Source organism: Chelonia mydas, chromosome 4, assembly GCF_015237465.2.
Source record: "Chelonia mydas isolate rCheMyd1 chromosome 4, rCheMyd1.pri.v2, whole genome shotgun sequence".
In the NCBI taxonomy this organism is placed as follows: Eukaryota; Metazoa; Chordata; order Testudines; family Cheloniidae; genus Chelonia; species Chelonia mydas.
In genome coordinates, this window is record NC_057852.1 from 12,851,661 (window position 1) to 12,870,135 (window position 18,475).

The following is an 18,475-nucleotide window of genomic DNA, read 5'->3' on the forward strand; positions in this document are numbered from 1 at the left end:
GTGCAATACTGTGCTAAATTTGAGGGGCAAAAATTGGCAGCATTCATACTGACGTGGTAATGATTTTAGTAGCATACCAAAAAAGTTTTAAATTCATTTCTCAATGCTACTTTATAAGCTACTGTAAATTGAGAAACATGGAAAACATCAACAAAGGGTTTTCTTTATTTACCTTGGAAGCTTTTTTGTTTTACTGATTTAAAAGACTTTATTTTAAAAGAAATAACTTTTAGAAATTGTATAGAAATACTGTATGTAAAAGCAAATAAGGAAAATAATTTTGAATGCTACTGCATGATAGATGGAAAAAAACACAGAAAAGGCTATCCTGGTTTGAGTCTCACAGCCCAAAGTAGTTTAAATAACATCTGAACATATCTCTGAGGTTCTCCCATCGCTAGTTATGACTTCACTGCAGTATCACATAGGATAGGGTCTGAAGATATTACTGTGGAGGAGCAAACTATATATACCAAGTACTACTGATAAGGGAACCCCAAATTTCACTGTTGGCCAGATAACAAATAATTTGAATCTAAAAAGGGAAGGCTGGCATTGGCTCAGTGGGAGTAAATGGATGAGGGAGGTTATCAGGAACCGGTCAGGAAGAAAGGAATGAGGACTCAGGGCTTGTCTTCACCTACAGCACTACAGCAGCTTAGCCGCGTCACTGCAGTACTTTAGTGAAGATGCTACTACATGGACAGGAGAGCTTCTACCATCAACATACCGTCACCCAAGAGGTGGTAGCTATGTTGATGTAGCTTCTCCCTTCGACACAGCGCTGTTTACACAGGGGATTAGGTTGGTATAACTATGTCCCTCAAGGGGGTGGATTTTTCACACCCCTGAGTGATGTAGTTATACTGATATAGGTCTATAGTGTAGACCTGGCCTAAGACTTTGAAACAAGGGAGGGTATCAGGCCAGTAGATGGAGGTATCTGGAACTTTATATCTTCATTATTTATCTTGAGATGATCACTTCAAGGAAAACGTGTCCAGTATGTCTTTCACTATTCAACAGCAGTGCTGCAATGCCGGAAGATTCATCTATCACCAGCTGATTGCTCTTGCCCATCAGATTATGATGTCCCTTTACATCACCCTGCCACAAGCAGAATTGTAACTTCCTCTTTTCACTTCCTTGAATCCAGGATATGAAGGCAGTAGCATGATTGGCCTGTGCTGAGTCAGGTCTCCCATCCTAACCTGCAAGATCAACTAGCTTCTCTTTCCTGTTCACTTATGAAGGCTGCCTTCAATACAAAGATGGGCATTTCTCCATGAGGATCATGCAGCCCTATGGGTGTTAAAGCACTTCAGAAGGGTTACAGACATCTAACTCAATGCAGAATTTGTCCAAAGAAGCTTGCCTGCATTAAGATGTGTCTAGTTCTTACTATAGTCAAATAAAGGGGAATCTCCTTTCCATATATGAAATCCTGTGTGTAGTAAATCAGAGTCAGTCCAGATGTGAATATCTCAGACAGTTACTTTGAGGATATAATGAACATAACATAAGAACGGCCATACTGGGTCAGACCAATAGTTCCTCTAGCCCACTATCCTGTCTTCCAACAGTGGCCAATGCCAGGTGCTTCAGAGGGAATAAACAGAACAGGGCAGTTAGTCATCCACCCTCTGTGACCCACTCCCAGCTTCAGGCAGTCAGAGGTTTAGGGACACCCAGAGCATGGGGTTGTGCCCCTAAGGGCTTGTCTACACTTGAAATGCTACAGTGGCACAGCTGCGCCGCTGCAGCTACACCATTGTTGTACTTCAGTGTAGACACTACCTATGCTGACAGGAGGGATTCTCCCATCAGCATAGGTAGGTTGACAGAAGACTGCTTCCATCAACCTAACATTGTCTACACGGGGACTTAAGTTGGCTTAACAATGCCTCTCAGGGGTGTGGATTTTTCACATTCATGACCAGTGTAGTTAAACTGACCTAATTTTCTAATGTAGACCTGGCCTCTAAAAGTTCCATTATTTATTGGGTCCCCACACAAACAAAAAGCCACCCTAAATATGAAGATCAGCTAGACTGTTGTGCATTCCAGCCCCCCACCCCCCTCCCATCTCTGGCACATCTCCTCATCTCCATGCCCTGGCACATTCATTATGCAGAGTGGTGGAGGACTCCCCTGCACTGGGGGAGTCCTTGGCTGCCTGCTTGAGGCAGTTTTAATTGTCCTCTGGACCTCTCCAGCAGTGCTTAAGGCACTCAGAGAGGGCCAAAGATCTGGCCCTTAAAGCGTTTGGTTTAGCTTGTAGAAACAAGCTAAGCATTAATGTGAGACACCTACAGCATACCCCAGCCTCATCATAGTTATGTAACTGGTTCTTTCCAGCACCACCCAGGAATGTAGTAAAAATACCACCTGGGAATTAGAGATTGGGTTTAGATAAAGGATAACTGGCCCTTTCAGTTCAGAAGGGAAAAGGAGACAGTTGGTCTGAAAGTTCATTGCATAGGAACAGTCGAGTTCTTGCATCACATTTATAGAACGTTGGTCAGATCCCAGTCTAATGTGGCCTCGCTTCATTGTGGGGCCACGGCAGTGTACACTGGCTGAGGATCTGAATCAGTGTATTATATTAAGAAAAGGAGTACTAGTGGCACCTTAGAGACTAACCAATTTATTTGAGCATAAGCTTTCGTGAGCTACAGCTCATTTCATCGGATGCATCCGATGAAGTGAGCTGTAGCTCACGAAAGCTTATGCTCAAATAAACTGGTTAGTCTCTAAGGTGCCACAAGTCCTCCTTTTCTTTTTGCAAATACAGACTAACACGGCTGCTACTCTGAAACCTGTATTATATTAGACTACATTTATAGACTGTTCCAATTCTTATATCATGAATAGTCACTTTAAAGAACAGTGTTTGCTACTCAGTGGCCCAGCATTCACACTACCAGTCTTAGGACACTGGTATCTTTAATATTAATAAATAAAATAAAAATACTTCCCAAAGGGGAGAAGTTCCAGAAACTCTATGAAGTTCACTCGGGACTTTGTTGTTGGTTTTATGTGTTAGGTGTTCAGGTCCCATGCAGATGGGCAGCAGTATAAAATCTAAGATCAATAGAATAATAATATATTCACCTCAGGTTTTATATCTTCAAAACATGGTTAAAAAAAAACACAAATTGACCTTCACAACACCCCTGAGAAATGTATTGTTTTCCCCTGTCTCACAGCTGAGCACGATCAGGCACAGATAAGGTTGAGCAATTTGCTCAAGGCCACACAGCAAGACAGTGGCAAAGACAAGATCTCATAGTTATGGGCTATCAGAGTGTCCATTAGACTGTGCTGCACCTCTCAAACACACCTTAATACTGGAATATGTATCCACCCTGGCTTGAAGCATGTTGAATACATTGCTGCATATTACAGAGCAGATGATAAGTTATTCCAAACACAGTGAGTGGCAGCAGGGTGCTGGAGAAGGATTGCAGGGACCTCTATCTGAGCTACATCGGAGCCACATGCTGACCCCTTTGGTGTGTCGAACTTCCATAGATGTAAATGCAAGTGCCTTATGTTGCCTAAGGTCCTAGGATCAGTGAGAGAGGGTCAGAGTTTGGGTCAATACTACTAAGTGTAGCCACCATTTAACTCCGCCAGCTTCACTCACATGAAAGCCTTATTCTCAGTTACATTAAGGCCCCTCTCCATGACACCAGCTGCAAAAAAGGGGCCTCCAACTGGGTATAAATGTCATAGTTGTTTAAAAGTGCCTTAGTATAACAGAGAATCAGGCCCAATGACTCCAAAAGAAGTGTGAGTGGGTGCTACAATTGCACTCCCAGAAGTACAGTCCTGGAGAAAGTTATGCAGGTTATCAGTTCAAGGGGAAAAGGCTTTTGACCATGTTCAATGAGAGTGATATTTGGCCCATCCCCAAAGGCAAGACTTTGCAATAAACATGAAATATATATATGAAGAAATCCAGGATATAAGTCACGGGTGCCGCACGCTCCCCAGTTCCACACCAGAGTTGTGTCATAGAAGAAGTGTAAAATACATCTGAAAATACAGCTCTGTAAATATATGGATTCTAACAGCATGAAAAGTCTAATCAATCTAAAATACAAGTTTATATTAACAGAAGTTTGGGGCTCCTAAACCACCTTAGTTTCCTTACCTAGCTAGTACAATGTCCTCATTGCATATAGGAGTCAGTTTGTACGTATTTGTATTTGTACGATCTTAGAAGTTTTAGTTGGCCAAGCAAAACCCTACACATAACACGATGGCATTTCTCTGTCTGTCCATCTTAGGGTTGCCAATTTTGGCTGGACATATTCCTGGAGTTTTCATCACATGATATAATCTTTCATTAAAGATTAAGCTTTAATCCCCAGAGACTCCAGGGCAATCCTGGAGGGTTGGCAACTTTAGTCTCTCTGGATGTAACATGATAATGGAATGGTGGGGTAGATGTGAGACTCACTGGTCAGCTCGTCCCCTCATGGCTGGGCATGGCAAGCTCTCCCCTTACTGCCGCCTGCTCCAGCCTTGCAAGGGTCAGCTTGGCCTGCTTACTCAGCCCTACAGCCAAGGCACATTCAGACCCAACAAACAGTTCAGTGATCTTGTGTTAGGTCTTCAGCTCCTGATTCTGGCCCCAGTGGTCCTTGCAAGCCTGGCCTCAGGGATTCCAGTAGTCCTTACCTCTTGAATCAAGGGGGTTTCACTCCACCTTCCTCAGAGGCCAGTAAGGGAACGCAGGCCCTCCCTCTACTCTGGGTTCCAGTCCAGGATCCTGTAGTAATCAGCCACAGGTGGTTCCCTCAGACCCGTTGCTGCTTCCCCAGACTTCTTCCTACTTTGGCCTGTCTCCGGGCCCCTCTCTGGCACCACAGGGTATGTCTACACTGCAGCTGACAACCTGTGGCACTGGCCCGAGCTGACTTGGGTTTGTGGGGCTCAGGCTATGGGGCTGTTTAATTGCTGTGTAGGCATTCGGACTTGGGCTGGAGCCCGGGCTCTAAGGCCCTGCGAGAGGGGAGGGTCCCAGAGTCTGCTGAAGTTGAGCACCCACAGGGACGCATGTCTCGAAGAACCTCAGTTACTGAACAGGCTGAGTAACCTTCTCCTTTGCTTAGCCTATTGGAGTGAGAAGGTGATCCCTAAGCAAAAAGGCTATCTTAAGCTCTATTAATATGAACCTTTGAGGTAAAGAAAATTCAGAGTTTACAAAACAAGTAAAAACAGTTAAGTTTATGCATTAGGCCTAATTCAGATAGGCCCATTTACTCTACAGGGAGGAAAGAGGGTAAAGAGAAGGCAGGCGGCGGGGGAGGGGGGGGGTCGGACATACAGAGCCCTTGGCATTGTGTTTGTGTGGGGGGAAATTTGGGACACAGAGCCCCTAGCACGGTGGGGAGGGCATGGGGGACACACAGAGCCCCTGGCATGGTATGTAGGGGGAAATGGGGGGACACACAGAGCCCCTGGCATGGTGTGTGTATGGGGGGAATGGGGGATACACAGAGGCCTTGGCACAGTGTGTGAGAGAGAATAGGGGACAGAGAGCCCCTGGCCTGGTGTGGGAGGAAAGTGGGGGGCACACAGAGCCCCTGGTATGATGTGTGGGGTGCAGGGAATCCCTGAAATAGAGGGGGATGGGAGGGTGGCACACAGGAAGCTTGTGGCAGGAATGGATGTGTGTGCAATGTACTAAGCCTAAAGAAAATGAAGTTAGTGGGGAAAATAATGAGGCTTCATGTAAAATCTGGGGGTATTGCAGCATCCCCCACACACCCAGTTCCCACGCCTATGCCTGGGGATGGATTTTTTTCTCCATGGTTATGCACTGGAGATGACCATTGGCTAAGAGGGAAAGCAATACCATTTAGGTGGCCCCTTTGCACTAAAAAGCTTCTACCAACCAGCAGCATAATCCAGTGGATAGAGCACCAGAAAGGGAGTCAGGTCATCTGGGTTCTTCTCCTGGCTCTGCCACTGACAAGCTGGGGGATCTGGATCAAGTCATTTCACTGCTCTGTGCCTCTGCTCTGCCATCTGCAGCAGATGATATGAAACAGTGTGATTTAATTATTAACCAATTTAAGTTATTAACCAATCAGGATGTGTTTACTATGTTATTAACCAATTGTAGTTGATCAAATAATAATACTTGGCCAGTCGTGCTGTGAGAATAATATATATATAAAACTATAATAAAATAACTAAAATGTACATAAAACTAAATATTTCCCCTGTCATACTGTTTAAATATGAATATCTAGTACTATAGTAAATGAAACTATGAATTCACACTAGTGTGGCTCTTTTGGATAATGTTGATCACCAGTTTGGCTCCTGAACCACTGAGGTCTGACTATCACTGCCTTACACGCTCTGTTTCTTGCCCCCTTGTATCTATTTCTGCATATGTCACATGTAACCCATTAGAGCCCTCTGCTGGAAATCTCTGTAATGGAGCAGGATTTTATAACCTAATCTCAAAATGCAAAGTAATGTTTTTTCTCTCTCTTTGTGGCCATAGATTTTGTGACTTGCACTTTCTTTATGTTTATTTGTTTGGTGCCTGGCTATTAAAAATAAACAGTCACTGGTTGTTTCCCCAACATCATGGCAGACGTGTTCCTCAACAGGAAATAAAATGGCTGACTGGATTTCTTGACATCAAGGGAGAGGAAGGCCAATGCTGTGCTCACTGACTGGGCTGCTGAGGATGGAGGGCCAATGCAGGATGCTGGTATTGGAGAATAATCAAATAGGGTTTGATTTTCATGACTCACACAAGTAGGCCCTCTAGAGGCAGGAGGCATGTTAGATCATATTCTGCACCTTTTGATTCAGCAGATTTGGCTGTCGGTGGGGTCAGCATATTTCTGCTTTTGGCAAATAAGTGTCACGTGTACCTGTGCATCCGATGAAGTGAGCTGTAGCTCATGAAAGCTTATGCTCAAATACTTTGGTTAGTCTCTAAGGTGCCACAAGTCCTCCTTTTCTTTTTGCGGATACAGACTAACACGGCTGCTACTCTGAAACATGTACCTGTGTTTTTTTACATAGGTCTCTGCATTTTTGGCCTTCCAGGTACGTAATTCTGGCTCTCTATCCAGAATGAAGTTTCCTTTCCTACTCTTTCGTTACTGGCTAGAACATAGAATAGCAGAGCCACTGTGATTGGTGTTAGGACCCCAACATAAGAAAGCACTAAAGCACCTGTTTAACTTTTGACTTCAGTGGGACTTACTTACGTGTTTAAAGTTAATAGATAAGTGCTTTGCTGGATGGGGATATCTATGAGGAATAAATCCTCTGAAATTGCATTGGCTGAGGTTTTTTTCGACACTATACTGGTACGTATGCCCAAGGCATAATACATTTATCCTGCATTTCTCATATCCTCTTGCAAGCTAAAAATGCATCTAGAGCTGCGCCCTTTTTGTGGAACCCTCGTCAGTAAAATGAGCAGTAGTGCTGGAACAATATTTATAGTTGGGGTGCTGAAGGTGGAGATCATGTATTTGGGTTTTTATTCAAGCCAGGGGGTGTGGCAGCACCCCTAGTTCCAGCACCTATGAAAATGAGAGGCTTGTCGTGTCACAGTTTTTCTGCTGAAGAGTTATCTAGATTAGCTGACTTGTTGCAGCCAGAGCGTGATATTTGTTTTGGTGCACCAAGAGGTCAATCACATCACAAAAGAATGATGCAACCCTTGCAACAGAATGGAAATGTGTGTACCACAAAAATAAAGTGAAAAACTTTTTCACTTGTATTAGTAAGATGTGCCAGGCTTAGATTACGTGATGCCTGAAGAATAGCTGTTCTCTCTTATAGCCCAGCCCATGGGCAATGCAATTATGCAGCCATGCAAACAACCGCATAATTCTAGATTTTCAAAAAACATACTGCATAATTTTGTTCCAGAATCTAAGCTTTTATTTTTTTAAAGTATCTAACTCATTTGGTTATGAAAATAACCCTCAAAGTGTGCCTGAATCTTCAGTCAGTCACAAACTAGCTCTCAAGGAGGTGTGAACTCTCCTGTTCACTTCAATGGGGGTGTTAACGCTGAGGCCTAATGATGACAATCTAAATGTCATCTTTAATTACATCAGTCCTATCATTTCAGCAGAAGTGCCAAGCCAGTGGCCTTCCACTGTTGCTGGATGTAATGGCAGATATCGGGATGAAATGCAATAGGGCAGCTAGTACTATCAAGGGTTGCTGAGGTGGGGAGACACATCTCCTCTCAATGCCAAAAGCCTAAGCTGCCACCTGGATACCAATAAGCAAAGCTGCAACCTCCACCTTCCCGGATGCCAAAAATAAATAAATCCTAGAGTATATTAAGCAAATACCAGAGAAAGTTCTCACCTTCTTGGGGAAGAGGTGGAAAGGGATGAGATGATGTGACTTTGGTAATGCTACATGATTTTTTTTCCATAATGTTCTCAATTACATTTGGATTTTTAAATTTAGCGCAGATCACAGAGAGCTGTTTCCTGATGGGGAGTTTTAAGAACAACCTGTTAATGAACTGTACGTTGTCAAGGGGTATAACAGGGCAGCTGCCTCCTGTGTGCCCCTTGTGGCCAGGAGTGGCTCTGCAGCTCCCTGCCTCTCTTTCCCCTCTTCAGGGCCCCTTAAGAACTTCACGCAGTCTTTCTCGTGGCTAATACCACCCCTGCCTGGGACTAGTTTAATAAGAAAAACACTTCAAGCAATCTTCAAGGTCCCAAAATAAAGTCCATCACCACATGATGATCTGACAAAGATTTTACAGAAAATTCACTTTTTTAAAAAAAAATTTTGTCAGGTAATCATGAAGCAGGCTTTACATTTTCTCAGATGCTACATAAGAACCCAGGTAATGACACCTGTGGCATATTCAAAATGAATATATCTCTTATACCAGCAGCTGTGAAGTAATCTCTCCTATATGATGTCTGTATGCAGGTGATGTTGGTTTTCTATCCATAATACGTATGATGTCGTGGTTGTCTTTGGCTGAGATAGCCGGGATTGGACTGAATGCGAACCAGATGTGGATGGCATCAGAAAAGGAACTTAGTGGCTTTGATGCCCTTTTGAAAAAGAAGGAAATCATACCAAATCTCTATTGATTCTGGATGTAAATGAAATTGATTTTAGCAAAATATTTTTTATTGCTAAAAAAATTGCAGCCAAGTTTACTTCCCTTGAAAAACAGGCACAGCAATTCTGAGTATTGTATACAAAGTCACCTAGAACTGCATCTATCAGCTACTCATCTTCAGTTTTCAACTCCATTTAGCCCATGAATAGGTGCACAGAATGCCATGGATGCAACCTGCCAAATTATGAGCATGTTTTATCATTTTAACAAAGATATAATATTTTATAGAATGATTGTAACAACCACTCATACAAACTTTCAGAAGTAAAAGAGGGGGGAAGCATTAAAAACCATCTTCACCCTGGCTGACATCTTAAAATGTGACAGCACGCCACATGAAAATGACAGAGACGAGTGATGATAAAAATAGAATTACTCTTTTTATTGGTGTGCAGTTTTCTGACTAGTGATGAAGATAATATGTATAAAATCAAGAGTTCAGCATTTAAAATACTGAAGACATTCGAAGTAGTGTAATTGTTTCACAGTCATCAATGACATTGCTTCTTGCTATTAACAGTATTGTATCAATATACACAAACTCTTTTTTGCATTCCAGGACACTCCAACTTACACTTTTGCTTCATTCATTTTTCTCTTGCACGAATAAATGTGACACTGCACAGCTTTTCAACGTGAAACTCACAGATGGCATTGCTTTAAAGGCCAATTCAATAAGGGCCAAATCCTTGACCCTTTGAAATCAATGGGAGTGTTTCCTGTTAACTGTACTGCACCCAGGTGTGTACAGTAAAGTGTGCAGCATGATCATGCCATAAAACTCACAAGTCTCCTGGTTGTGTGACAGTATATTTACTCCAGCAGCTTCCTTTCTCAAACTAACAGTCTGTATATGGGATGAGTCAGTGTGGACAGAGAATGAAAGAGTAAAACAAACTACGAACAGCCTGGCCTTTGAAGATACATCATGGCTGAGAATTCCGCATGGGGTTATGCATTATCTCCGCTTTTCCTATTTGCGCAGTCTGCCGGATGAGCTGTAATGCAAACATTGCAACAAATCACAACATATACAATACAGAGAGATCATAGGACTGGAAGGGACCTCAAAAGGTCATCTAGTCCAGTCCCCTGTGCTCATGGCAGGACTAAGTATTATCTAGACCATCCCTGACAGGTGTTTGTCTAACCTGCTCATAAAAATCTCCAATGATGGAGATTCCACAACCTCTCTGTTCAATTTATTCCAGTGCTTAACCACCCTGACAGTTAGGAAGTTTTTCCTAATGTCCAACCTAAACCTCCCTTGCTACAATTTAAGCCCATTGCTTCTTGTCCTAGCCTCAGAGGTTAAGAAGAACAATTTTTCTCCCTCATCCTTGTAACAACCTTTTATGTATTTGAAAACTGTTATCATGCCCCCTCTCAGTCTTCTCTTCTCCAGACTAAACAAACCCAATTTTTTTCAATCTTCCCTCATTGGTGATATTTTCTAGACTTTTAATCATTTTTGTTGCTCTTCTTTGGACTTTCTCCAATTTGTCCACATCTTTCCTGAAATGTGGCACCCAGAACGGGACACAACACTCCAGTTGAGGCCTAATCAGCTTGGAGTAGAGTAGAAGAATTACTTCTCATGTCTTGCTTACAATACTCCTGCTAATACATCCCAGAATGATGTTCTCTTTTTTTTTGCAACACTGTTACACTGTTGAGTCATATTTAGCTTGTGATCCACTATGACCCCCCAGATCCCTTTCTGCAGTACTTCAATACAGCCAAAATGCCATGGCTAGCAAACAGATTTTGATTATGCGGAGGAAATATTGTCTTCTGGTTCCTAATGACCACTTGGCAGAACTTGAGTCCATTTTTGTTTGTGCGAATGAAAAGTTGTCAGAAACAATTCCAAATACAGCTTGCACAACCAGATATATTAATTAGCTCTCCACCGGTTATTCACACCCACACACAAGTGAAGCCTTGTCCTAGTGACCCTTCTTTGGCCCAGTCTCTGAGGCAGGCCAGACAATATACAGCAGAGAAATGCAAGGCTCTCCCTTTGTGGTGCGTCAGCTCCTGTTAATTTAGGAGAGACCAGAGCCCAAACCTTCAGCCTAGGTCTCTCCCATGGCAGAGCAGAACACTAATCAGAAGAGCACTGGCTTACCCATGTACATTGGTAACATGCTGCATATCGCTGGGATATTTTTAAGATTTATGGATTACCCCGTTTCTGCTGTATTCAAAGACTTCTGCTAATCCCCGTCTTTCTAGATTCCTGGCATTGTATTGCTCAAATGGGCCTTCAGATAATGAGCACTGAAGATCACATAAGTGTTTAGACTGAAAGGAATCTGGGGATTATTTCTCTTCAGAAGACCTGTGGCAACCCGCCCTTTGGCAGAATAGTTCCAGTAACACAGTCATTTCGACAGCTACCTGCATAAAATCCTCTTAATTATCATCTTCACCCATTTGGCCTCGGGATCCAAACAGATTTGCTGGCTCGTCTTCAATGTCGCACTGGAAGGGAGTGAACAATTTGTTTAAAATAATCTTAACACTTTGAGAGAGTCTACAAAAAACAGCGGCCTGCAGGCTAACTTGCGCTCTCACTCGTGCTCTTCCACCCGCCAGTGATGTCACTGGAGCGGCACAGCTGTAAGTGAGCACCAAATTTGGCACAGATAGTTAATCGTCAATACGCGCCCTTTGAAAACGCACACTTTGTTCATGTGAAACTTAGACTTACACTCTGAGACTGATTCTGATCTCATTTGCTCCAATTATTCACCAGTGTAACTCCACTGACTTTAGGACCGTCACTCCTGCTTTACACCGGGGTAAGTGAGAGCACAAGGAGGCCCTTCTACTTTAATATATAAAAAAGTCCCTCACAGGAATGGATGTTCAAAATTATTTGCTAACGCAGTGGTTCTCAAACTAGGGCCGCCACTTGTTCAGGGAAAGCCCATGGTGCGCTGGGCCAGTTTGTTTACCTGCCGCGTCTGCCAGTTCAGCTGATCGCGGCTCCCACTGGCCACGGTTCGCCGCTCCAGGCCAATGGGGGCTGCAGGAAGGGTGGCCAGCACATCCCTCGGCCCGCGCCGCTTCCCGCAGCGTATGATACCAATATTGGTGTACGCCTGACTTTGAAAATCTGGCCCTAAGTCTGTACAATTTTTAAAAAATGATGTTGCATTTCAACTGTATAAATTATATATAATGAAAGACCATTTAGCTATGGCCCTTCCTTTGGTGTTTCCATTTATCTCTAAAAAATACCCTAAGGGTCAGATACTTCCCAAAATAAATTCAGGCAGTTCCCATTAACTACAAGGAGAGCTCTGCTAAAGCTCAAGGGGCAGCCTGTGGCTCTTGAAGTTTTGCCTGATCACGTCTATGAAAGAAGTAGTTGTGAAATCTTAGTATCTCTTGCTGAGTAGGGCACAGAGGTGCCCCGGGTGTACTACCCCTTTAAGGAACCATCTGGCACTTAGAGCTGAAACAAGCCTGCAAGCAGTCAAGGATCCCCTGTGGCTGGAAAATTCAAAAAGGAAAGAAGCTGGTTTGGACTAGAAGCCGTGCAGGCTGTTATGGGCTGTGGTCTCTCTCAGGCTCTAAGGGCCTAGCCTGGCCAAGGCCACAGACCTTTGTTTTGCTGATTCAATTTGAGAACCCTGAACCAGGGCTCTGCGGTAAGGACCTTATGAACTTCTGTTCACAATTGCTCCTTCCCTGAGGCGGACCTAAAGGGAAGATAAGTGTTTTGTTAGCTTGTTTTAGCGTCCCTCTGGGCTGGATTCTTTCCACCATGTAACATATAGCTCCCCTGTAATTAGAATAACCCTATGGTAAAATCTCTGGCGAATACAAAGGCGAACTGCCGAAACCTCAGGCTACATGTGCCTATGTGTACCTTGACAGTGTGGGTGTCAACTCTCTGGGTAGCGCTATCTGTGGCCCACGCACATATGGAATTTGATGTGCTGGGGCCGGTGACCAGCTGTGCGGTCTGTATCAACAGTTTTCCCTCACCACCTCAACCAGTGAGGGCTCTGCTGGAAGGAGGTGGTACCCAGTGGTTGCATCAGCCTTTCAGCCGAGAGCTTCTGTGCTACAGAAGGCTTGGCCGGGTGGGGATGTGGGCTGAGGAGTCCTGGGGGCGTGAGTGAGCAGGGAAGTCTCTGGCAGGGTGACTCCATAGGAACCATGCTCTCAAGGAGCCGGAGGGAGACTTGGAACTGCAACAAAGAGAGTAGGCCTCGGTGCTGATCCTGGCCTGTGGAGGATTCACCCAGGGCTACCAAATCTGGAGTGGGAACAATCGAAGGCTTGCAAGAGCAGATGGTTGCCATGCAAGGCTCCTCACTCTGCAGAGGGAACAGTGGTGCGAGTACAGTGGTACGGTCCAGTATGCTGTACCAGTAAGATATTTATAGTTGGTACAGTATACTAGAAAGACACAGGAGGAGCCCAGCCCCGCCCCGTCTCCAGTGGTTCCATGCAGCTGCATCTCCTGAGTCCTCCTGCCTGGGGTCTGTACAGCAGAAGTCTTTTGTGCAGTGGGAGGAGGACAAAGTCCTCCCCACCCCACCAGTAACGTGGGTTGGATGCGGATCATGGGGAGGGGACGGGAAGAGCTCCGGGACCCCAGGCTGGGGGCAGGAAGGTGTCACGTGGGGCATCACATGCAGAGGTCACATACACCCCCCCACCTTTGTGTCCCTCCCATGAGTGCAGCATACCAGCAAGAAACGATTTCTACTTGCACTACTGAAAGGGAAATGCCACGTGGCAGGTGCGCTCCTCAGCTATACAGGAGCAGGGCTCTGCTCTTATGGGATTTAGGAGCTCTGCATGTCAGGTACCTCCTCCGCCTTCACAACAGTGTATATTTGCCCTGCAGGTGCCCCACTTCTCCAGCCTGTGGTGGAACTTCTAAAACGATGGATGAGCAAACCAAATACCTCGGAAATGGTAAGAGAATGGTCTTCCGGGGACAAAGTGAGGGTTTCATTCTCCAATGCGGTCAATCTTGCAGCTTTCACAAGCATGCCATTCGGATGGCTAATGGCTTGTGAAATCCTGTGGTTTCAACTTACATGACTTCCACGGTGCCGCACTGTGGGCCTTTGGGGATGATTTCCACATGTACCAAGTGCTTTGGTGACATCAAGCCCGAGGCCGTCTGGAGACACCGACACCGCAGCTCTCCACCCAGAAGTGACTCTGTGAGGAAGGAAAGCGAGGGGCATCACTGAGTGAGGAACTTAACTAAGTTAATGCTCCAAAAAAGTGTATGGAAGGGAGAAAAACCTGCTGCAGGATTTAAGCCACTCTCTAACTAATGGGGATTAGGACAAGACCTTCTTAGGATGCCCATTATACTAGATCTGCCAACTGTAGGGTTTGTGCATCTGATACTGTCAGAGACAGGATACGATCTATCTTAGGTACTTATTTGGCCCCAGCTACCATAGTACCTCACAATCTGTGATGGCTTTTTCCACACAACACCCCTGTGAGGTAGAGTATCCCCATTGTACAGATGGGACCTGAGGCACAGAAAGACGAAGTGACTAGTCTGAAGTGTAGGCCTGAGACCTCATCAAACCCTCCCACCCCCCATATTAAAGCAGCCTTGGGTGAAACTCAGGGAGTTAGTTCACCACCCACATTGAAAAAAGAAATGTCCTGCTGCTGATAAAGCACCCCCACCTCAGGAATGTCCCTCAGGAGAGTTATAACCACCCAGGTTGTAAAGACGCTGGGAAATTAGGGAAGATACAGAACGAGACTCCACAAATGGTAAGATAAGCTCTGACCAGTGTCTTTTGCTGATCCTCTGCACAAATAGAGAAAGTCACGACTAAGTTAAAATTTGGGCATGAAAGAGAAAATGTAAAGGACTTGGGAAGGAAGGAGGACACATAAGTGCCAGTGCATAATTGGTTACAATTTTTGTTATTTAGGAGTGTGGGATAATGTGATGGGTTTAGTAAATTTGAAGGCAGGAGCTAGTTTTATCTATATAATGTAAATGTAAAACAATGCTCTCTGGGAACCATTTCTGGACTGCAGTTCAACATCAAGCTGCTGGAACTCTGGCCCCGCTGTGACCTGCAGAGGCGTTGCCAGGAACCCGCAGATGAATGACTCCTGACTGGCCATGGGGTGAAATTTGTCTGTATATTGGGAGTGGTGAGCATGAGAGATTTGCTGGGTATACATATTCTGTGTGTGTTGCTAATAAATAGATGTTTAGAGCACAACTGTGTAATGCTCTTTCACTGGGAAAAGCTTCTGTAGACCCCTGAGGGAAAGGGCAGGTATTTAAATTGACCAGGTTTCTTCCTGAGCCCCGTGGGTAAGGATAGGTGCCTTACACCCTGAGCCCTTGGAAGGGAAAGGGTGGAGGTGCCTTAACTGGCCAGGTCACACCTTGAGCCCTTGGTAGGGTATAGGCAGGCTGCCTTAAATTGAGCAGGAACAGAAGTTACACCAGAAGTCTCTGGCCTAGCAGGGACTTGACCCCAGGTCTTTCAGTTCCAAGGCCAGCACTGGGTGCAACGGACCACAGCTCTAGAGTCATGGCTGTTTCTATGTTGTGCCTATGAACAGCGATACACTACTTCTTCCACCTTTAACCGCCCACCATTTGAACAAATGAAATGTCTTTGACACAAAGGAAAGGGAAGGCAGAGGGGGCTTGATGCTGCATAGTGCAGTGACAGAGGCTTGGGAGTGCAAGCTGTAAGCAAAAGGACGAGCATGACAGAGAGCACGCAGGAACAAGCATGCTGTTACACAGCTGCCCAATTACTCGTGGCTAGCAACTGGAGGGCAGCCCGAGTGAGGCGTGTGTAGGGAAGTGTAGCACGTTTGCATGTGGAGGTTTCAAGGGGCTGGAGACTGACTACCCTGCTGTACTTAAACCTCGTCCTCCTGCTCATGGCGGTGCTGGCCCACAGCAGCTTTCCACGCCCTACTCTTCCTCCTCCCCTCACAATCACAGGGCTACAATCCAGAGGCTTGTATAAAAGGAGAGTTAAATAAGGACACTCAGACTTATATTTTCATGGATCAGCTCACGTTCTCTGATACAAGACACAAACCTCATCATCCCAGTCAGGAAGGGCCATGTGGTACCCGCTCTTAGCAGAGCCTGCCAGAGTGGGATGGAGGCGCCAGGAAGTCCAATGAGATTCCCCTTGTCGTGTGGCACGACCAATAGCGGCTCCCCTCAGGAGAGAGGAGCTGGGTGAGTGGGACACTGATGAAGCAAGGAAAGTAAACTCTTACTGTACCATGTGCTCGTTCCTGCATGGTGCTGCCCAGCCCCCTATTCCCCTTCACAGATCCCTTGGAGACAATCCTGCCATAGGCTCCTCTGTCCACGCCTGACCAATATCTCCCTGTTTGCAGCGTTGCTGTAGCTGTGTTGGTCCCAGGATGTTAGAGGGACAAGGCGGTGAGGTTTTTACTGGACCAACTTCCGCTCATGAAAGAGACAAGCTTTCAAGCTACACCGAGCTCTTCTTCTACCTCCCGGTCTGAGAGCCGCACAGGAGCGAGGCAGAAACGAACGCTGCCTAGTTAATTTTTTATGCAAACATCCACTCGACTAGCCAGCAGCACACAGCAGCTGCTCCATGGCTCTACACTTGACCTGTCCCCATGGAATTCCCACGTCAGCCTAAAGTCTTCCGCAGCCTTAACAGAAGAGATGGGGACCGATCTTCCTTAGTTCTGCTCTTCTCTCTCCCCCACCGGTGAGGCTTTCCTGTCCTATTGTTCTTTGATTTGCTCACCACCGCACATCACAAGGGAACGGAGTCTAGGACCCTAAAAGACTGGAGTAGATCGGCTGAAATAACTGTCTGAAAACAGACTTGAAAATCAGTTCCCCCTTTAATAACCAGCTAACAGCTGAGATGAGGTTCTGTGTCTCCTGGAGCAGCGGAGATCATGGACACCTCAAGCAGGGGAAAGACTTGGAGTACCAGAAATGCAGCACACTACACTGTTCCTGTATTCAGGGTCTGATTCGGATCTCATTTGCATCTATGTAAATCGGGTATCACGTCACCAAAGTCAGTGGTGTTCCATCCGTTTAAAACTGGTCTGAGCTTAGAAGTGAAGCCATAGCTGGCATTCTTTTAAACTATGCATACGTTCTGTGTGCTTTGTTATCTTAGCCAGTGTGTGTGGAGAGTTTAAAGCAGTTCAGTAATTGAATACACCTTTACATTAAAACACTATTTTTTGTCTGCCAATACTATAAAAGACAGTAACAAGGAAAAAGGCTAAAAGTACTTTGAATTGCTTACCATGACAGAAGCCTGTGAGAGTAAGCAGCAGGAGGGACAATGTGATCTTGTTGTCCATGGCTGCTTTGCTGGTTTGTTTCTTGCCTTGCTTGTGGTGAACAGCTACTTAAAATCAACTCTGTGGTAACTACAGACCCCTGTGGTAGCACTGACACTCTTATACAGTGTGGTGTGTGAGGGAGGATCTTAGATGAGGCTGAGATTACAGAGTTTTTACAGACTAACAACCCAGAAGTAAATTGGATTTGTTCTGCTTGCTTTAATTCCTTCAGGGCTCCAAGAAACCAGTAAAATGATATGATGAAAGGGAATGAGCTCGGTGTTGCATTGTTCACCAGCTGCTGAATTTCATACGCCCAATCTCAGCTCACTCCTGGTTCACTGACGTAATACAGGAGAAACCGCCACTAAATCCAGGGGATTGCACACGCTGATGCCTAACTGGGGGGTATGTGACAGGATGATCAGACCTGTCGACTGAAGTGGAGTAGATGCGATGCAAGACAATGACAGAGGAATAAAAAGTAAATGGTATCACTCCCCAAAATCTGAGGCTTTTTTCTAATATGGTGGTATGTCACTGCAGTGAATTAAACAGGTTCTTAAGAACTTATTGTCATTTCTGCACTTGATTACCTGTTTTGCTCTACAGTGGTGCAGGAATAAGTAGAACACACCTAAAATAAGATATACATGAATTGAATTAAATAAGATGGATGAGTTGCCTAATTATCAAACTAAGACCATGACCCTGCTAAGACTTAAGCATGTACATAACTATATGCACTGTGATTAGTCCCAGTGGACTTTGTGGAACTACTCCCTGAGCAAATTTAAACATGTGCACGACCAGGGTATAGAATGACACCAATGTCGGGTTAGAAGGGAGCTCAAGAAGGGATCTAGTCCAGCCTGCTAATCTGAGATATACTTAGGTCATCAAGTAAACTGAGACCCTCCCTGACAGGTGTTTGTTTAACCTGTTCTTAAAAACCTCCAGTGACTGGGATCATAATAAATAATA

At 45.0% G+C, this 18,475-nt stretch overlaps 1 protein-coding gene across 1 annotated transcript; it reads right to left on the reverse strand.

Annotated features, from left to right (window-relative positions):
- Positions 1 to 9,529: 9,529 nt before the first annotated feature.
- Positions 9,530 to 17,722, reverse strand: LOC114020184 (interleukin-8). Its single transcript, XM_027825282.3, has 4 exons — positions 17,452 to 17,722; positions 14,224 to 14,350; positions 11,558 to 11,641; positions 9,530 to 10,152 (listed from the first exon to the last, which is right to left on the reverse strand). Exons 1-4 carry the CDS (start codon positions 17,507 to 17,509, stop codon positions 10,128 to 10,130), a joined length of 294 nt encoding a protein of 97 aa, XP_027681083.2. The 5' UTR covers positions 17,510 to 17,722; the 3' UTR covers positions 9,530 to 10,127.
- Positions 17,723 to 18,475: the final 753 nt, after the last annotated feature.